Source organism: Calidris pugnax, unplaced genomic scaffold (assembly GCF_001431845.1).
Source record: "Calidris pugnax isolate Ruff unplaced genomic scaffold, ASM143184v1 scaffold41, whole genome shotgun sequence".
Taxonomy (NCBI): Eukaryota; Metazoa; Chordata; class Aves; order Charadriiformes; family Scolopacidae; genus Calidris; species Calidris pugnax.
Genome location: NW_015094509.1, coordinates 1,173,610 through 1,189,312, shown reverse-complemented (window position 1 = coordinate 1,189,312; position 15,703 = coordinate 1,173,610). Strand labels below are relative to the sequence as shown.

At 41.6% G+C, this 15,703-nt stretch overlaps 1 protein-coding gene across 5 annotated transcripts in view; it reads left to right on the top strand.

The window, feature by feature from the left end:
* The window catches only part of TNS3 (tensin 3), a 251,867-nt gene that overhangs the window by 111,188 nt on the left and 124,976 nt on the right, over positions 1-15,703 (top strand). For all 5 annotated transcript variants that reach the window (XM_014965348.1, XM_014965349.1, XM_014965352.1 and 2 more), the window contains 2 exons: positions 9,709-9,761; positions 10,619-10,790. In XM_014965348.1, coding sequence (XP_014820834.1) covers positions 9,709-9,761; positions 10,619-10,790 — 225 coding nt within the window. The remainder of the gene's footprint in view (positions 1-9,708; positions 9,762-10,618; positions 10,791-15,703) is intronic.

The window sequence follows — 15,703 nt, the reverse complement described above, 5'->3', positions numbered from 1 at the left end:
CCCCCTCCAGTTTATCTAGAAACAATGTCATGAACTCTGTGTTCTTCATTTCTAAACCCAGCAGAGGAGGAGTAAAGAGAAATATTGACATCTTCATAGATTGATGATATTCAGAGGAGTTGGAAATTCAAGAGAGGTTTTTTTCAGCGAGAAGAATATTAGTTCTTGTATTACGGTCAATATGCAGTTGATCTTTTAGCCTTTATTTGTTCAAGTTACTGTGCCATGTTATTTACAAAACAAATTCAATGTCCTTTCCCAACCTTTATTATTACTGTTACTGTAGTACTACTGGTACAAGTAGCATTAAATACATTTATCAAAGTGCAGTAGAACCCAGTCTTCTAAGTGGTGTAGGAATTTCTGTAAATGGGTGGTATTGCAGGTTTCAATACAGAAAGCATGAATGAGTATACTTTTATAACAATTTCTGTGAAGTAAGCGAGAAGAAAAGACTTTTTGAAGTCCTTTGCAGTTGCCTTTTATCAGAGATACCAAGTTTCTTTGATTTCTAAATAAATCTTGAGACGTGCCTATAGTTGACTGTCTGTTAGTAGGCAACTGTGGTTGATGTATTTGATTCCCCACTGTAAGGATGAAGTTAACATTGAAGAAGGGGCAGAGGGAAGGACTTGCAAGATGCGTGTGGTCTCTGCTGATTCATTGTGCGATTCCAGAGCAGCAATAAAGGAGCATCACGGTGTCGTATTTGATTCCCCACTGTAAGGATGAAGTTAACATCTAAGAAGGGGCAGAGGGAAGGACTTGCAAGATTCATTGTGCGATCCAGAGCAGCTGTCTGTGCAATAAAGGAGCATCACGGTGTTAGTCTTGTGCGTGTTGCATTTGTGTTGTGATGGTGTCCACGTTCAGTGCTGTGTGCTTCTGCTGGTGCCACTCTTTGCAGGATGGGCACAGTTCTGATCCCCGAATACCTATATAGGCAGGAGACCAGAGGCTGTATTCGTATTAGCTTACTTGGGGTGGTAGTAAATGTTTTTCTACAGCCAAGTTCAGCTCTGTGGTTGCATCCATGTGTTGGTATCTACACTGTTCCAGTAAAATTATAATTATTTCTGAATTGCTAGGATATATTTGAGATTGAAACCAGCTGAAATGACTAGTGAAAAGATTGTTTCTCCCTTTACTTCACTCTTCCTTAATGAGACAAATGAACTAAAATAAAAAAAAAATGAGAATAAGCCACTTAGTTATCTGCATGTGAATAATTGGTTGTGACAGCTGCTTCTAGTACAACAAATGTGAAGCAAAATAATGAGATACATTGTGAGGAAAATAATTGCAGATTGTTTTCTACTGTCAGTTGAAAGTTTTTCGCTTCCTTGTGTTACATCTGAATACTTCAGAGGGCTTTCTCTTTGTGCTGGTTGCTTATTACACCAGCCAAGGTCATGTGTTTCGGGGTTGTTTTTCTGTACACATAGTAGCTCATGCACAGCCATTTTGAAGGTAGCTTTAATGGCAAGCGATTCTTTTTCAGCTGTGCCATTTGTCATATTATATTTTGCATTGGTTTTATTTGATCACTAGCAAGTTTCCTGCAATTTTTGGTAGTTCCTTTCCATGGACCAGTATATCCCAGGAGCAAAAGGTGACATGGATGAGGGGCAGGGGCTCATGGGGAAATAGAAGAAAGTTCTGAACTGAAAGACAGTGGTTGGAATACCTGTACCTATTTGGAAAAGAGAGGAGGTGTAAAGCTGCAGGGCTGGGAGATTGGTAAGAAAGTGGTGTCTGCAGGCAGTGGGGCCAGATGCTGCCATGGCCTGGAGGAGGCTCCTGCAGCTCTGGGTCTGTGACCCGTGGTGCAGCACACATCCCGTCTCTGTCCTGCTGGCAGGAGGTGTGTTCCTTGTCTTCATGCCTTCTCTTTCTTCTAAATTTGTGCCACACTACTTCTCCTTTTGGTTCATTAACTGAATTGGAAGAGACTCCTTTAACTGCCTGACTCTTTTATTTGGCTCCGGGATTTCTTCCCCCTTCCTCTCCCTCTTTTGCATCTCATTCTGTGGCATCTGGTCCAGGAAAGAAAAGTTCTTTTGCTTTTTCTCAGCAGTGTGACTGTTAATGGAATATTTCTAGTGTCAGCCCTTACTGCTTTATAGGCAAGCTGTGTAAACATAAATAAAGAGTTTGGCTTGAACTTTGGTAGTGTCAGAACCAAAATTTTGTTAGCTTAATTCTAATGGTTGGGATAGCTCTGTGGCATGAATTACACTTTCTTCCTCAGGAAGTCAGAAGTGCATTTTCTTACATATAGAGGGCTTCCTTGTACCCCCGTGAACTGGAATCTTATTTGATTCTTGATATTAACATTAACATATTAAAAACAAGTAAATGAGGCTTCTTGTTTCAACTAAAGGCTGGCAGAAGTGATTCTGTCACTCCTATCCAAGAATTGCATGCACATAATTTTCTGTTAGTTAATAGGGTGCTAAATTCGGGATGACAGTTGGCTTCGGTTTTGATGTCTGGCATCTTAACTAGGTCAGAGAGAAGCTTGGTAGACCTACTTCAGGAGTCTTTGCCACTGTGTTTTTTTCTTTCCAATGTGGACATCACCGTACCTCCTTACAGAGTTAGGAGGTAACTCCTAGGTTAGGTTGTGCAGGGCTCCTACAAAGCCTCATCACAGGGTAGGTGTGAATTAATACAGAAATGTTTATGTTCTGCTGTGTCTGTTGTGCTTAATTACATTGCCTGTGGATAGTATTCATTCAAGACCCGTTTCAAAGCTGAGGAGTAATTATGAAGCTGTGCCACAACTGGAGCTGGAGCGCATGTATTATTTTAGTTAGTTGAGCTAAACTTCTGGCTTAGCACTTAACATGGTAATACTTAAATACAGACATAGTAAGTTCCCCATAGGTTTGCTGTGGAACAGAGTCGTTCAAGTGTTGCTGTGACAGGTGTGCTCCTGCTCCGTGTGTGCAAGAGCCAGTGTTACACAACACTGGCTGGGTGTCATGGTTTCAGCCAAATTTACCAAAACCAGACTGTCAGATGGCCCGTCCTGCCAGCTCCACCTCCCCCAAAAGAGAGGAGAGGAAGAGATAAAGAGATTTAGAAGTTTAGAATGAACTAAACTACTTTACTGAAGAATTAATATTAAAATCAAAAAGAAGAAAATAATGAAAATAGATACAATATATAGAAAACCGTATCAAGCTCCCAGGATGCCAGTCCATCCCCAGCAGGCACTGGGCACGTCCCAGCCTGGACTCAGCGACGGATGGGAACTGGGTTCCAGCTCTGGAGTCAGGAACACACGGATGGGGATCAAAGGCAGATGGACAGACAGAGTCCTCTTTGGACGTCGGCCATTGGAGCAAGAGAGAGCTGACCCTTTGATCCCTCAGCTTTTACCCTGAGCACGGGGCAGATGGGATGGAACACCCTGTTGTCAGGTTTGGGGTCACCTCTCCTGTCCCCTCCTCCCCACGGGTGGGACCCCTCTACGCTTTGCTGCTTCTGACCCTCTTAATGGGGCAATTAATGAAATTGGTTGACCTTGGTTGTTATAGCAATGAGTATAAGCAAGGGCCTCTCTGCGTGTTCTTGGCATGGGGCACAGACATTGGCCTTATCGCTCTGAGAAGGAGCAGTTTTCTCCACAACACGCTGTTAATTTCAGAGAGTTCGAAGGGGCCTGGCTGGGATGTAAAATCACTGAACAGAGAGTTGGTTGTGTTTTACCTCAGACCGGGACATTGGGGCTGGATGCCAGCCTTATGAAGGTTGGTGTGAACTCCCAGTCTTGAGACATATCTGTAAAATTTTATATGAAGTAAAACATCAATTGTGCCTCATTGTCACTTGGAGACGGACTTTACATGCATTCAGTATTCTCTCCTAAAGAATCCTTAGTACCCAACATTTGTGATGTGCCTTCTCTGTTACGGATTTCAATTTTTTAAAAGAGGAGAAAAAGATGGGAAGAAGACCCAGCTGTACCAGGATCTTTCAGGCTGTGAACGGGGCTGCTTCTCTGCATCTAAGCAAGCTGGAAGCTGATCTTCCTGCCCCTGTTAGCTTCTTGGTGACCCAGCAGGCTGGAAGATGGAACTCCATATGCAAGTGCCCCCTGAACTTGATAAAGATGAGCTGGATGAAAAGCCCTGCAGTTAACTGGTTGAGGGGAGCCTGTCTGTCTTGCCTGAAGTGTTACAGGGAAGAATTGTGGGAGCAGCTTGGCCAGTGGCTCAGGGTAGTTTTTTTGGCAGGGAGACACAAGCTGGGGTTTATAACTTCTGCAGACGCTGCTACTTGCAAGGGGCACTTCTGTCTGGATTCTTGCTGTTACACTACTTTATTTCTATGGAACACAGTATACAGAACAAAAATAAAATGTACAGCCAAACAAATAGCTGTTTGCAGTAGAAATAATGATAAATCTCTTCTGCAGAGTCAACTCCAAAAAAAATTTTTTTAATTAATTTTTTAATACTTACCGCAGGAATAGACACTAGCATAGAAACATTTGTATTCACAAGGCATGAATCTTTGTTTTCCATATTAGGAATAATTCTAAAGCCAGAGGCCAAAAGATTATGCAAATTTTGGTTCTCATCCAAGACATTCAAACATGTGTGTCGCTGTAGCTTCTAAAAGCAACTACTGTGTCAATAAGAATGATCATGGTTGGAGCAGTCCAACAATCAGTGTAGTTCATTGTCCTGTCTTTTCTGCAGTACCCTAGAGTGTATAAAACTGTTACACTGTGCCTTAGAATAGGTTAGAGAATTTCTTCTGATTCCTATCCATGGCTTGGGGAATGAAAATGCCATCGCAAATGTAGCTAAAATGCATTCAGGTCTCCTGCTGCTCAGTCTCTCTATTCATATTTTTATTTATGGTAGTTTGAATGGTGAACAGTTGTGTGGAAAAAGTTTCATAAGCTAATTAAAAGCTGTGTAAAATGCATGTAATTTTTAGACAAATTAACTCATCGAGTTTTCTGATGCTTGTATCAACATGAAAAATAGGCACAAATAAAATATTTATATCCCAAATAGATCTGTGTCATTCTTTCAAAATACCTCCTGATACCTTTAAGTCGCAGATTATTCATTGATTTAAATTTCTGATAGTTGTAGTTTCTACTTACTCATTGATCCTTATGCTTGTTAATGCTCCCGTTTAAGAAGGAGGGAAGAGAGGAATAGATGAGCTGTGTGAATGCACCTCAGGTTCCCCGGCCGTGCGTTTTCAGGGGTGCTGTCCCTCGGAGGAGCGGGCAGTTGATGTACAGCTGGCTCAACAGTCCAAAACAAGCAGGTCCTGGAAACCAGGAGTTCTTATATTCTGCTGAGATCACTTTTAATTAGTATATTAGTTCAATGACAGGAAGGGGTCCTTGGGAAAAGCTACGGAATGATTTTTTTATTTGGCTTTGTTAACCTACCTTTGATTCTAGTCTCAAAAGGGGTAAGTTGTGTGTGGCCCGTGTGTCTGGTTTTACTTTGGTATTGGAAACTGGCAGTTTACATACTAGGCTTTTGATTATCCTTTTTTTTCCCCTCAGAGCTGTCCTATAAAAGATAGTTAATCAGTGTACTGAAAAAATGTAAATAAATTTATCTGGGGCAAAACTGCTCTCCCTTCCCCCTCTGTCCCTGCCGTGATATTTGTGGTCTCTGAAGCGCTACTGCAGAGGACTGCAGCCTGTGAAGTGTGTAAGCCTTCTAGCTGTGACCCACGTTCCCCTTTTCAGTTCTTGGAAAGGTTGAGGATAATCATCTTGCTGAGGGACATATTTTTTTTTTTTTACAGATATTGTTTATTTTGATTTTTTTTTCGTAGGTGTTATTTTTCACTCGCTCGTCCCCATCTCTTTCCTGGAGAGGCGATGGATGGATGCAGGCTTAGCAGAGAGGTTACTTCTCACTCCCCCTTGGTTCTGGAGGAGCACAGAGGGTGCTGAGACTGGAAGAGAGATTGTAGAGATAGGAGATTGAGCCTGCTGACAGCACGGGGTTGCTGTGGGAGGCAGAGCAGGGGATTGATCGGCAGGTTCATCCTCTTTGGCGTCAGAGGAAGGGGATAAACAGGACTGATGTCAAAAGCCTCTTTTGTCCAAGCTGTGCTTTAATTGCTGGCTTCACCACTTCCTAGGCTGCTGCCTGTGCTGGGAAACTTACCTTCTGGTGACTGTTGTGACCTGGTGACAACCATGTAGGATTAAATATGGGTCTGTTCCTTAGCTTCTGTATCATGCCTAGGCCGTACTGCTCTCTGAGGTGGTCTCCTCTTGAGGACTGCATTTTGGAGAAAGTTGGGATAGCAAGCTCTGCGATGTGCCCAGGACTAGAGGCAGGAGCTAAAGATGGTAAAAGAAGCAGTGAGGAGAATGTCAAAGGAAAGAGTTGCACGACTTGAGTTTTCACAGGAAAAAGGCAGTACCTTGGATGCAATGAATTTGCTTGTTAATACCATCCCGTGGCCACAGAGAAGACAGTTGTCTTCTGAGAAGCAATTGCCTCCCTCTGCTGGTTTCCTTCCAACATCTGCAGCTGAATCAGTCTCATCAGAGACTAAATCAGAGACCAAAAGGCTCTCTGCCCTTGTTTACATGTTTTACTTTTATGTGTTATTGCTTGGGATTGATCTGTTTGTTTGGGAGATAAAAAATTCCTTAAAACTGAATAAATAGGTAAATGAGAGGTGTTTTCTTTCTTCCAAATTCTCTTCTGAAATGACAGGTTATACTGTCTGTGTTGCTAGGCAGCCCCAGGGAAGAAGGGGAACAAGAGTTGTGAGGAGAAGCTCAAGGAAGAATAATCTCAGGGTGGTCTGTCCTACTGGCAACACATCAAGTGCTAGTTCCACTGGATCTATCCTAGTTACAACTCTAAATTATTCACCAGCTGTGTTTAAATACCCCATTTTGAGCCATTATTTTTCTGCATCTTCTCTGCTGCTGTTGGTTGACAGGACGCAACAGGATGCGAAAATCATATCTAGTTTTGAAAGATTTTTCAGTGCAGTTGTCCATCCTGGGAGATGCCAGATGGCATTTGCTGTCTTGGAAGGTCAGCCAAATGTTTTGCTATTATCTCTCCAGTAAGCAACAAGGCAGAAAATAGTAGGGTTTTTTATTTTGTTGGGTTTTTGTGGTGATTTTTGGTGTTTTTTAACTTGGATGGGAGATGATTTGCCTTTATGGATAGTCTGGCCTGTGCCGTTGAATCCTGTGCTTGGTAAAACTTGGATTCTGAGGGTATGTGTGTGTGACTTGATCCAGAAGAAGAATCCCTTTCTTAAGAGTGAAATGACCCTTAAAACCACACAAAAGATGTTAGAACAAAGAGAGCCAGTCACAGAAGTTCAAGTTTCTGTAATAAGTCATGTATTATATCTGTTCAATTTTGCTGAATATTTTAGCTGTGAGGGGAAATGTGGTGTGGTCATTGATAATTAGTGAACAAAACAAATAGTGAAAAGAAAAACCTGAAGAAAAAGAAAGCATTGCTGGCTACAAGATAATTAAGCCATGGAAGAGAGGAGGAAGTGACTAGAACCTAGAGGACATGCAGAAGAATGGAGGTGTGTCCTTGACTTTGTTCCATTGACTGCAGTCATCATATAAGGTACAAGGTGATCTTGACACTATGAAGGGTTAAGTAAAATTTAGTACTTTGGTGCACCATAGAATAGCAATGGGAAGTTCCATGGTCTGAATCAAAGTCTTTTGTGGAGACGTCAGGGTTCTGTTGATTTTGGGAGGTTTCCAGAATTTGTATAAAAGCTTGGCCATAATGAGAGACTGAAGAGTAGTACAGCTGTTCGGGACCGTGGGGTGAAATGTGAGTCCCAGCTGAGACCTCAGAAGAAGAGTCCTTTTACACTGATACATTTTTATATGTGCAACCAATCAGCTAAAGTTTTGAACTATGTTACAGGTACTTCAAACAGCGCCGGCAATTTAAGTTACACCAGCTGGTGAATTGTGAAAGGTGTCAGGATTATCTGTTTTTATACCCAGAGCAGGAAAGGTTACACAATACTATGGGTTTCAGTAGGTGGCCATGGCATGCATACAGTAAATATAGATCTCACTAGCTCGTTTTTTGCTGCGAGTGGTTTGCATTATGTTAGTGTTCATATGCTTATATGCTGCATGCTACTAGGCTATATGCTAATTTATATGCTACAACAGTGTGCAACAGAGAATGATTTTATCACTTGGCAGCTTCCTGTGGTGAGAAAATAAGTGAGTGATTATTCAGGTTACATGGAGGTTTAGTCACAAAATTTATTTTAAAATGGTGGAAGTACTTCTTAAGCAATAGATACATCCCTGTGACCAAGAGAGATCAAGGAAGCAGAGTGAGGGGCATGTTTCACTGTTTGCTTTCTAGTTATCAAACCAAAACATTCTAAAAGCTTTTTCTTGAATTTCAGTTTATTACTTATTTACTTGTTTTGGCACCCATGGTGTATTACCTACAGCCTTTAAAATCACAAGAAAGGACTGAGTAAAAAGAAGTTGAAAATCCCATGGTTTCCTCATTTTCTGATACCTTAGTAAAGATAGGAACTAGTGGAACTGGGACCAAGCACTTAGGTGAGGTACACCGTATGCCATCAGGTGTGCTTTAAAATTTACCAGAACAGCTCATTTCCAGAAATTTTGGAAGGAGCCGCTTGTGTATGTCCTAGCTGTCTTAGATTTTGATATAGTGTCACTGCATGGAAAGTTCCAGGGCCTCTTTCATTTGAACACAGCTTATTTGGTTTGGGAATATTTGTCATATGTGTACCCAAATTGTACAGGGTTTATCAGCTTTCCAGCTCTTGCCCTTCATCTAAATAAGCTTTTCTGTGAGTTTTTCTGTATAGCAAGTGTGGATTCAGGGCAGGAGGATGAGTGATTACTCTTTCTCTTATGGAGTTACTGATACATGATATTAAATTGAACTTCTGATTTTCTGTATAAAAAATATACCTAAATGTAAAGTAAATTTTTTTTTTTAAATTTTTATTTAATGTTATTATAGCAATAGTTGTCTTTTTTCCACAAGCCTATCCTGGAAAGAAGGGACCCTGCCACCTCTAGATGGCTCTCTCATTACATGCAGAGAGCTTGGGTGATAATCACACCGGAGCTTAATTCTAAGACAGCTAAAATTAGGTGAGAAAAAGTCTATTACTAAGATTCATGAGGGAGAAGATTTTGACAATTTTTAATGCATAGTTACTATTACTGAACAAATAGAACTACAAAACTCTCATAAAGTAAAACCACTGCAGCTCAGGCTTCTCTTCAGACTCCCAGAACTTTGATACTGGAATAAATTGAGTATATTTTTCAGTGTTATCATGAGAGAATGACTTGAGAGGAACTTACTTTTGCAGGTTTAGACAGAGATTCAAGCTTCATCTTCTCAGAAGTCCATTGAATGTTTCTTAGTGCAGTTAGGAAGAAGAGCACAAAAGACAGCCAGTCCTTCTCTGACGGCAGTGAGTTGGAGGAGGTAGTAGTGAGTCTGTATGAAGAGGGGGACATAACCTGGCCATAACCACAGTGTTTGCGGTCAAAACATAAGGCAATGATACTCTCTTACCCTATTGTGGCTCTAGTTTTCCACAATACAACCATAATAAATGAGGGGAAAAAGGCAGGAACATTGACCTAGTGATGCCAAGGAAGGTGCCGGACTGACTGCTCTGCTTGCTTTGTTCCAGAGTTCCAGCAGTGCTTTGAAGAACTCCTCTTTCAGTTGTGACAAAGGATCACGGCAAGTATTTCTCTCATATTTTGCGTAGTAGTGTTACATGATGCTGTGGTCGTTCAGGTTTTGTTGTTTGTGGTTGTAATTTCTGTGAGTTCAGTCTTCTGCAAGACATGTCCCACTATGCAAGTACCATTTTTACAATCCCTGTCTAAGAAAACAACTGAGCATGTTTGCTGAACTTATATTTAACTTCAGAGCTTACTTTTAATGACTGTAATCTTTTGATTATTCTATTAAAAAGGGCAAGGTAAGGTGCCTGGTTTTGTGAAGCTGGAAACAAAGGAGAAGTTAAGAGTAAACAGTGTCTGGAGACTAGCTTGTGAGACGAATTGGTTTACATTGGTGTCTGTTGCAGTTTGAGGACTGGTTTTGGATTCAATTCAGTGTTACTCAGTGCAGATTTCAAGACTGTATCTATCTGCAGTGTTTTACAGATCGCTGGTGAATCTACCAATTTGTAAAGCTGTAAAGTATTCTACAGAATGCAGAAAGCAATTCTACAGAAAAAGAAATCTGTGCAGACATAAATACCAATATGTTTTCTGTTTAACTCCTAAATTTTTTGCAGTAGCATTTGCCAAAGTTGCTTCCTTTTACTGCTTTTCTACATATTAATTGCAGAGATTTTTTTCACTCTAGTTTTGATGTGAAGAACTCTGCTGTTTGGCCAACTCCCTTTGTGTACTCAACTGAATAATTTGAGCTCTGTAGGCATTTAGTAAGTTGTAACTGTAACGAAAATATTGGAAACATCAGATGCTTTTACTGTATGAGTCCCAAGTTGCAGTTTCTTCTCATTAATATGTTGTGTGTGCTCTTATCGGCTTTGCTCTGAACTTTCACATCAAATTTCTTCACAGAAGTGCAGACTTTGATCACATTATGGAGGAAGGCTATCAACTTGACCTCACTTACATCACGGAGCGGATCATTGCTGTATCCTTCCCTGCTAGCTGTTCTGAGGAAACTTATCTCCACAATCTACAAGATGTAACCCAAATGCTCAAATCCAAACATGGGGATAATTACTTGGTATGTGTAGGATCAGTCTTTTGTGATACCTCATTTTCTGTCCTGCGAGAAGATCACTTTTAGGTCCATATACACCATTCTAAAGTAAAAGTCACTCATCTAAAACCTCCTTTGTCTACGTTTACAGCTTTGCAAGCATGAGCAAGGTTTTCAGTAGTGTTTTAAGCTGTTAGGCAAGGGCAGATATTAAAAGCACTTTTCTGGTAATGACGCTGCAGTCTCTGTTGTGATGGCACACGGTCAAATGCAGTAGAATAATTGCGCTATTTTCATTGCCCAAAGCATGCTTTTAAAAAAGATACATACCCTGCAGTGGGGAGTACATTCTTTTTTATTTTTTTTATAGCAGTCAGCTACATGTGGGTCCTCAGCTGGGTATAATAGTGATGGTCTCTAACTGTCTACTATTTATTGTGAAACAACATAAAAGGAGGGTTTCTGTCCAGGTGTTTGCATGTTCTGTCCAGCTTTTTCTCATTAACTTGATTTAGATACATTTTTTCCTGCTGTTTAGTTTTCTATAGGAAATGAACTTGTAAGCAAATCTATAATGAGCTCTGCGTGCAGAATGTATTTATTTATTTATTTAAATGGTGACCCAAGCAATTCATCTCCTGTGCTGGTTTCTGGCGAGTGCAGGGACAATGTTTTGTAAACTTTTTTCTTCTACTGTCTTTTTAATTAGCATGTGTAAACTATTAGAATCAAATCCACAGCTTCAGGAGCATGAACTTGACTCATGGTGGAGATCAGCTACTGGAGAGCTTCCACCTAATGATTTAAATACATTATCTTTCACTCACAAACCAAGGTGTCATAGATGCATTATGAACCAGCTATAGTCCTCAGCATGCACTTATAATACTTGAAACGTGGTCTGATGCCCTCAGCATATTGCCTTCTTCCCCTTGACTTTCCTTTCCATCAGGAGATGGTAGCTTGTCAGGCACAAGATAGTAATAGTTTGAAGGTGACCTGTACATAAAGCTTTACTGCTTCAAATTCACCTGTTCTCAGTGGCCTTTCCCATGCAACAGTAGTGTTTTGCTATTTGTGAAATAAGCTTATAATCTCAGTCTGGTTGAATCTCACTAAATACCTGTTTGTATTACAAAAAAAAATCTGGTATATGTGAAATATCTGATATAGGTATTGTTTATGATGCCCTTTTTCTAAATGGGATTGCAGTTAGTTTCTTTTTCAAAGTTTGGATCTGTGGGGGTTTTTGGTTTTGTTTAAGTTTTGTTCTATTTATTTATTTATATTCTAATAAGTCCTTTGGAAATCGGCTGACTTTGTCAAAAGAAAGTTTGGTATTGTCTGCTCCAAGCATGTTTCTGCAAATTTGCAAGATAACCTGCCAAACCACAGCCAGGTTGTAGATCCAGAGAGCTCATTGTTAGACTATCTTTTGTTTCTCCTGTTTCAAGGACTCCTTCAGTCCCCTCAAGAGGCATGTGTATTGCAGGAACTCCTCTCTTCCATCCACATGCCTCCTGCAGTGAGCAGTTCTGCTGAGCTGATGAGAACCCTTTCACTCTTTCATTGGGTCAGGGTCTCAGCTAGCAGAATGTATACTACAAATCAGCATTTTTCATTTCTAATCTAGCTGTTCTCCTTCCAGATTTTCATATGTGTTAAACTGTTGCCACTACAGTTGATAGTGAGGACAGAGAAGGGGTATGATGTACCCAAAGAACTGGGTGAGGGCATTGTTTCCTGCTTGAGTCCGTCTGTTATGAAGAGTATGAACAAAAAATCATAGGTATCTCATTTGCTCTAACAGTAGAGGATTATACTTTGACAGTCTAAGACCTGAGTCCTTTATGGAGAGATGGAAGCCTGTCCATAGCTTACAGTAGATTTTTTTCTGCTTTGCTGCCCTAAAAAAAACCCAACAAAAACACTTCCCAGAAGGCTTTTGTTCCTAGAAGAAATGTGAGTTTTCTCCAACGGAGAAAAACTTCAAAACTGAATTTTTGTAGTATCTGTATAGTAGTATCATCAGTGTATTCTGGTTGTATGCATGTGGCCTTGGTCAACAAGAGGGAGGTCGTGTTATATTGAAAAATTAAAGATGATGTTACTCCAAAAGAATCCGGTGATGTGTTGAAGGGACCTTTAAGATCATCTAGTCCAACCATCAACCTAACTCTGATAAAAAAAAACCCCTAAACTTTGTCCCCCAGCACCATGTCAACTTGTCTTTTAAATACCTGCAGGGATGGTGCCTCAGCTGCTTCCCTGGGCAGCTCATTCTGATGCTTAATAAACCTCTCAATGTAAAAGTTTTTCCTAATGTCCAATCTAAACCTCCCCTGGTGCAACTTGAGGACTTTTCCTCTTATCCCTCAGCCTCCTTTTCTCCAGGGCTGACAACACCAGCTCCCTCAGCCTCTCCTCATAAGACTTGTTCTCCAGATCCCTTGTCAGCTTCGTTGCCCTTCTCTGGACCCGCTCCAGCACCTCAATGTCTTTTTTTTGTGAACACTCTGGACTGGACACAGCCCTTGAGGTGGGGCCTCACCAGTGCCTAAGACAGGGGGACGGTCACCCCCTGACTCCCCACGCTGTTCCTGACACAGGATGCTGGTGGCCTTCTTGGCCACCTGGGCACACTGCTGGCTCCTGTTCAGCCGGTGTCCACCAACACCCCCAGGTCCTTTGTGACCGGCCGCCGACTGGATTTGACTCCATTCCGCAGTGACTGAGGGTGCACTCGATCCCCTCATCCAGATCATTGATGAAGTTGTTAATGAGAACCAGCCCCAATACTGAGCCCCGTGGGACACCACTCGTGACCGGCCGCCGACTGGATTTAACTCCATTCCCCAGCACTCTCTGGGCCCGGCCTCCAGCCAGTTTTTAACCCAGTGGAGAGTATACCCATCCAAGCCATGGGCAGCCAGTTTCTCCAGGAGGATACTGTGGGAGACAGTATCAAAGGCCTTGCTAAAGTCCAGGTAAACAACATCCACAGCCTTTCCTTCATCCAGCAAGTGGGTCTCTTTGTCACAGAAGGAGATCAGGTTTGTCAAGCAGGACCTGCCCCTTGTGAACCCGTGCTGGCTGGGCCTGATCACCTGGGTGTCCTTCATGTGCCACATAATGGCACTCAGGATGGTCTGTTCCATGACCTTCCCAGGCACTGAGGTCAGACTGACAGGCCTGGAGTTCCCTGGATCATCCTTCCGACCCTTCTTGTGGATGGGCGTCACATTGGCCAGATGCTGGTCAGCCGGGACCTCCCCAGTTTGCCAGGACTACTGGTAAATGATGGAGAGTGGCTCAGTGAGCACTTCCACCAGCTCCCTCAGTGCCCTCGGGTGGATCCCATCCAGCCCCATAGACTTGTGTATGTCCCAGTCTTGGAGCAGGTCCCTCACCATCTTCCCTTGGATTGTGGAATCTTCATTCTACTCCCTGCCCCTATCTGCTGGCTCAGGGGTCTGGGTACTTGGGGAGCCTACTCTACTACTAAAGACTGAGGCAAAGAAGGCATTAAGTACCTCAGCCTTCTCCTCATCCTTTGTCGCTATGTTACCTCCTGCATCTGATAGAGGATGGAGACTCTCCTGAGAATCTGCATGTAGAGTTCTTCAGCCTGTTCTTCAAATGCTGATAGCCTTTAGAAATTGGCTGTTAAAACAAGCAAGTAAGCTTCTATGTTAAAAATACCAAAAGACTTTTTCAATCATGGAATAGAAAAGACTTTTTCAATCACAGAATCCAATCATAGAATCATTTAAGTTGGAAAAGATTCTTAGTATCATCAAGTCCAACCATTTACCTAACACCACCACCTCCACCACTAAACCATGTCCCTAAGCACCACCTCTACACATCTTTTAAATATCTCCAAGGATGGTGACTCAACCGCTTCTTGGGGAGCCTGTTCCAATGCTTGACAACCCTGTCAGTGATGAAACTTCTCCTGATATTCAATCTAAACCTCCCCCAGAGCAACTTGAGGACGTTCCCTCTCATCCTTAAGTTGTTGTTATTTTATATTAATCATGAATTAATAACCTCTGGATTAGACAGAGGAAAGAAAGAAATGAGAGATTTAGAATATTCCATAATACGTTTGTTAAAAAACAGTTTTTAAAGCGGCCAAGAAACAGTAGTCTAGCGATAAGTTTGCTTTCATGCAGCATATGTTCATTGACAGATTATTTCTGTAACAAATTTTTAAGTAAAAAACCTAAACCTTTCATAGTAAGGAGGTTTACAGGGTAGAATGAAGCATCCTTATATTTCCTAATAAAATTATCTCATAGTTACAAAGGGACGCATATGTTATTGCAAGATTCAAAGGCTTGATTCCAAGTGATAGCTGTTTTACACCAGTACTTTCAAAATACACACAGTGTATACATCTGTCAGAAAGCTAAAAACAGTTTAAACAACACAATTGCTGTGTCAACTGAAAAACTGTAAAAATAAATTCACCATCATGTTACCATTTTGATCAACTTCAGTAATATATTTGCCACGCTATTTTGGTGAAAAGTTTGTCATGTATTGAACTTGTAGGAGAGGAGTAATGCTCAGTTGTTAGATATTTTGAGCTTTTAACAAAAAAAAAAATAATAATTCATAGAATCATAGAATGGTTAGAGTTGGAAAGGACCTTAAAGATCATTGAGTTCCAACCCCCCTGCCCTGGGCAGGGACACCTCCCACCAGACCAGGTTGCTCCAAGCCCCATCCAGCCTGGCCTTGAACCCCTCCAGGGATGGGGCAGCCACAGCTTCTCGGGGCAACCTGGGCCAGGCTCTCACCACCCTCACAGCAAAGAATTTCTTCCTAGTATCTAGCCTAATTCTACCATCTTTAAGTTTAAAACCCTTACCCCTCATCCTGTCGCTACACTCCCTGATAAAAGAGTCCTTCCCCAGCTCTCCTGTAGC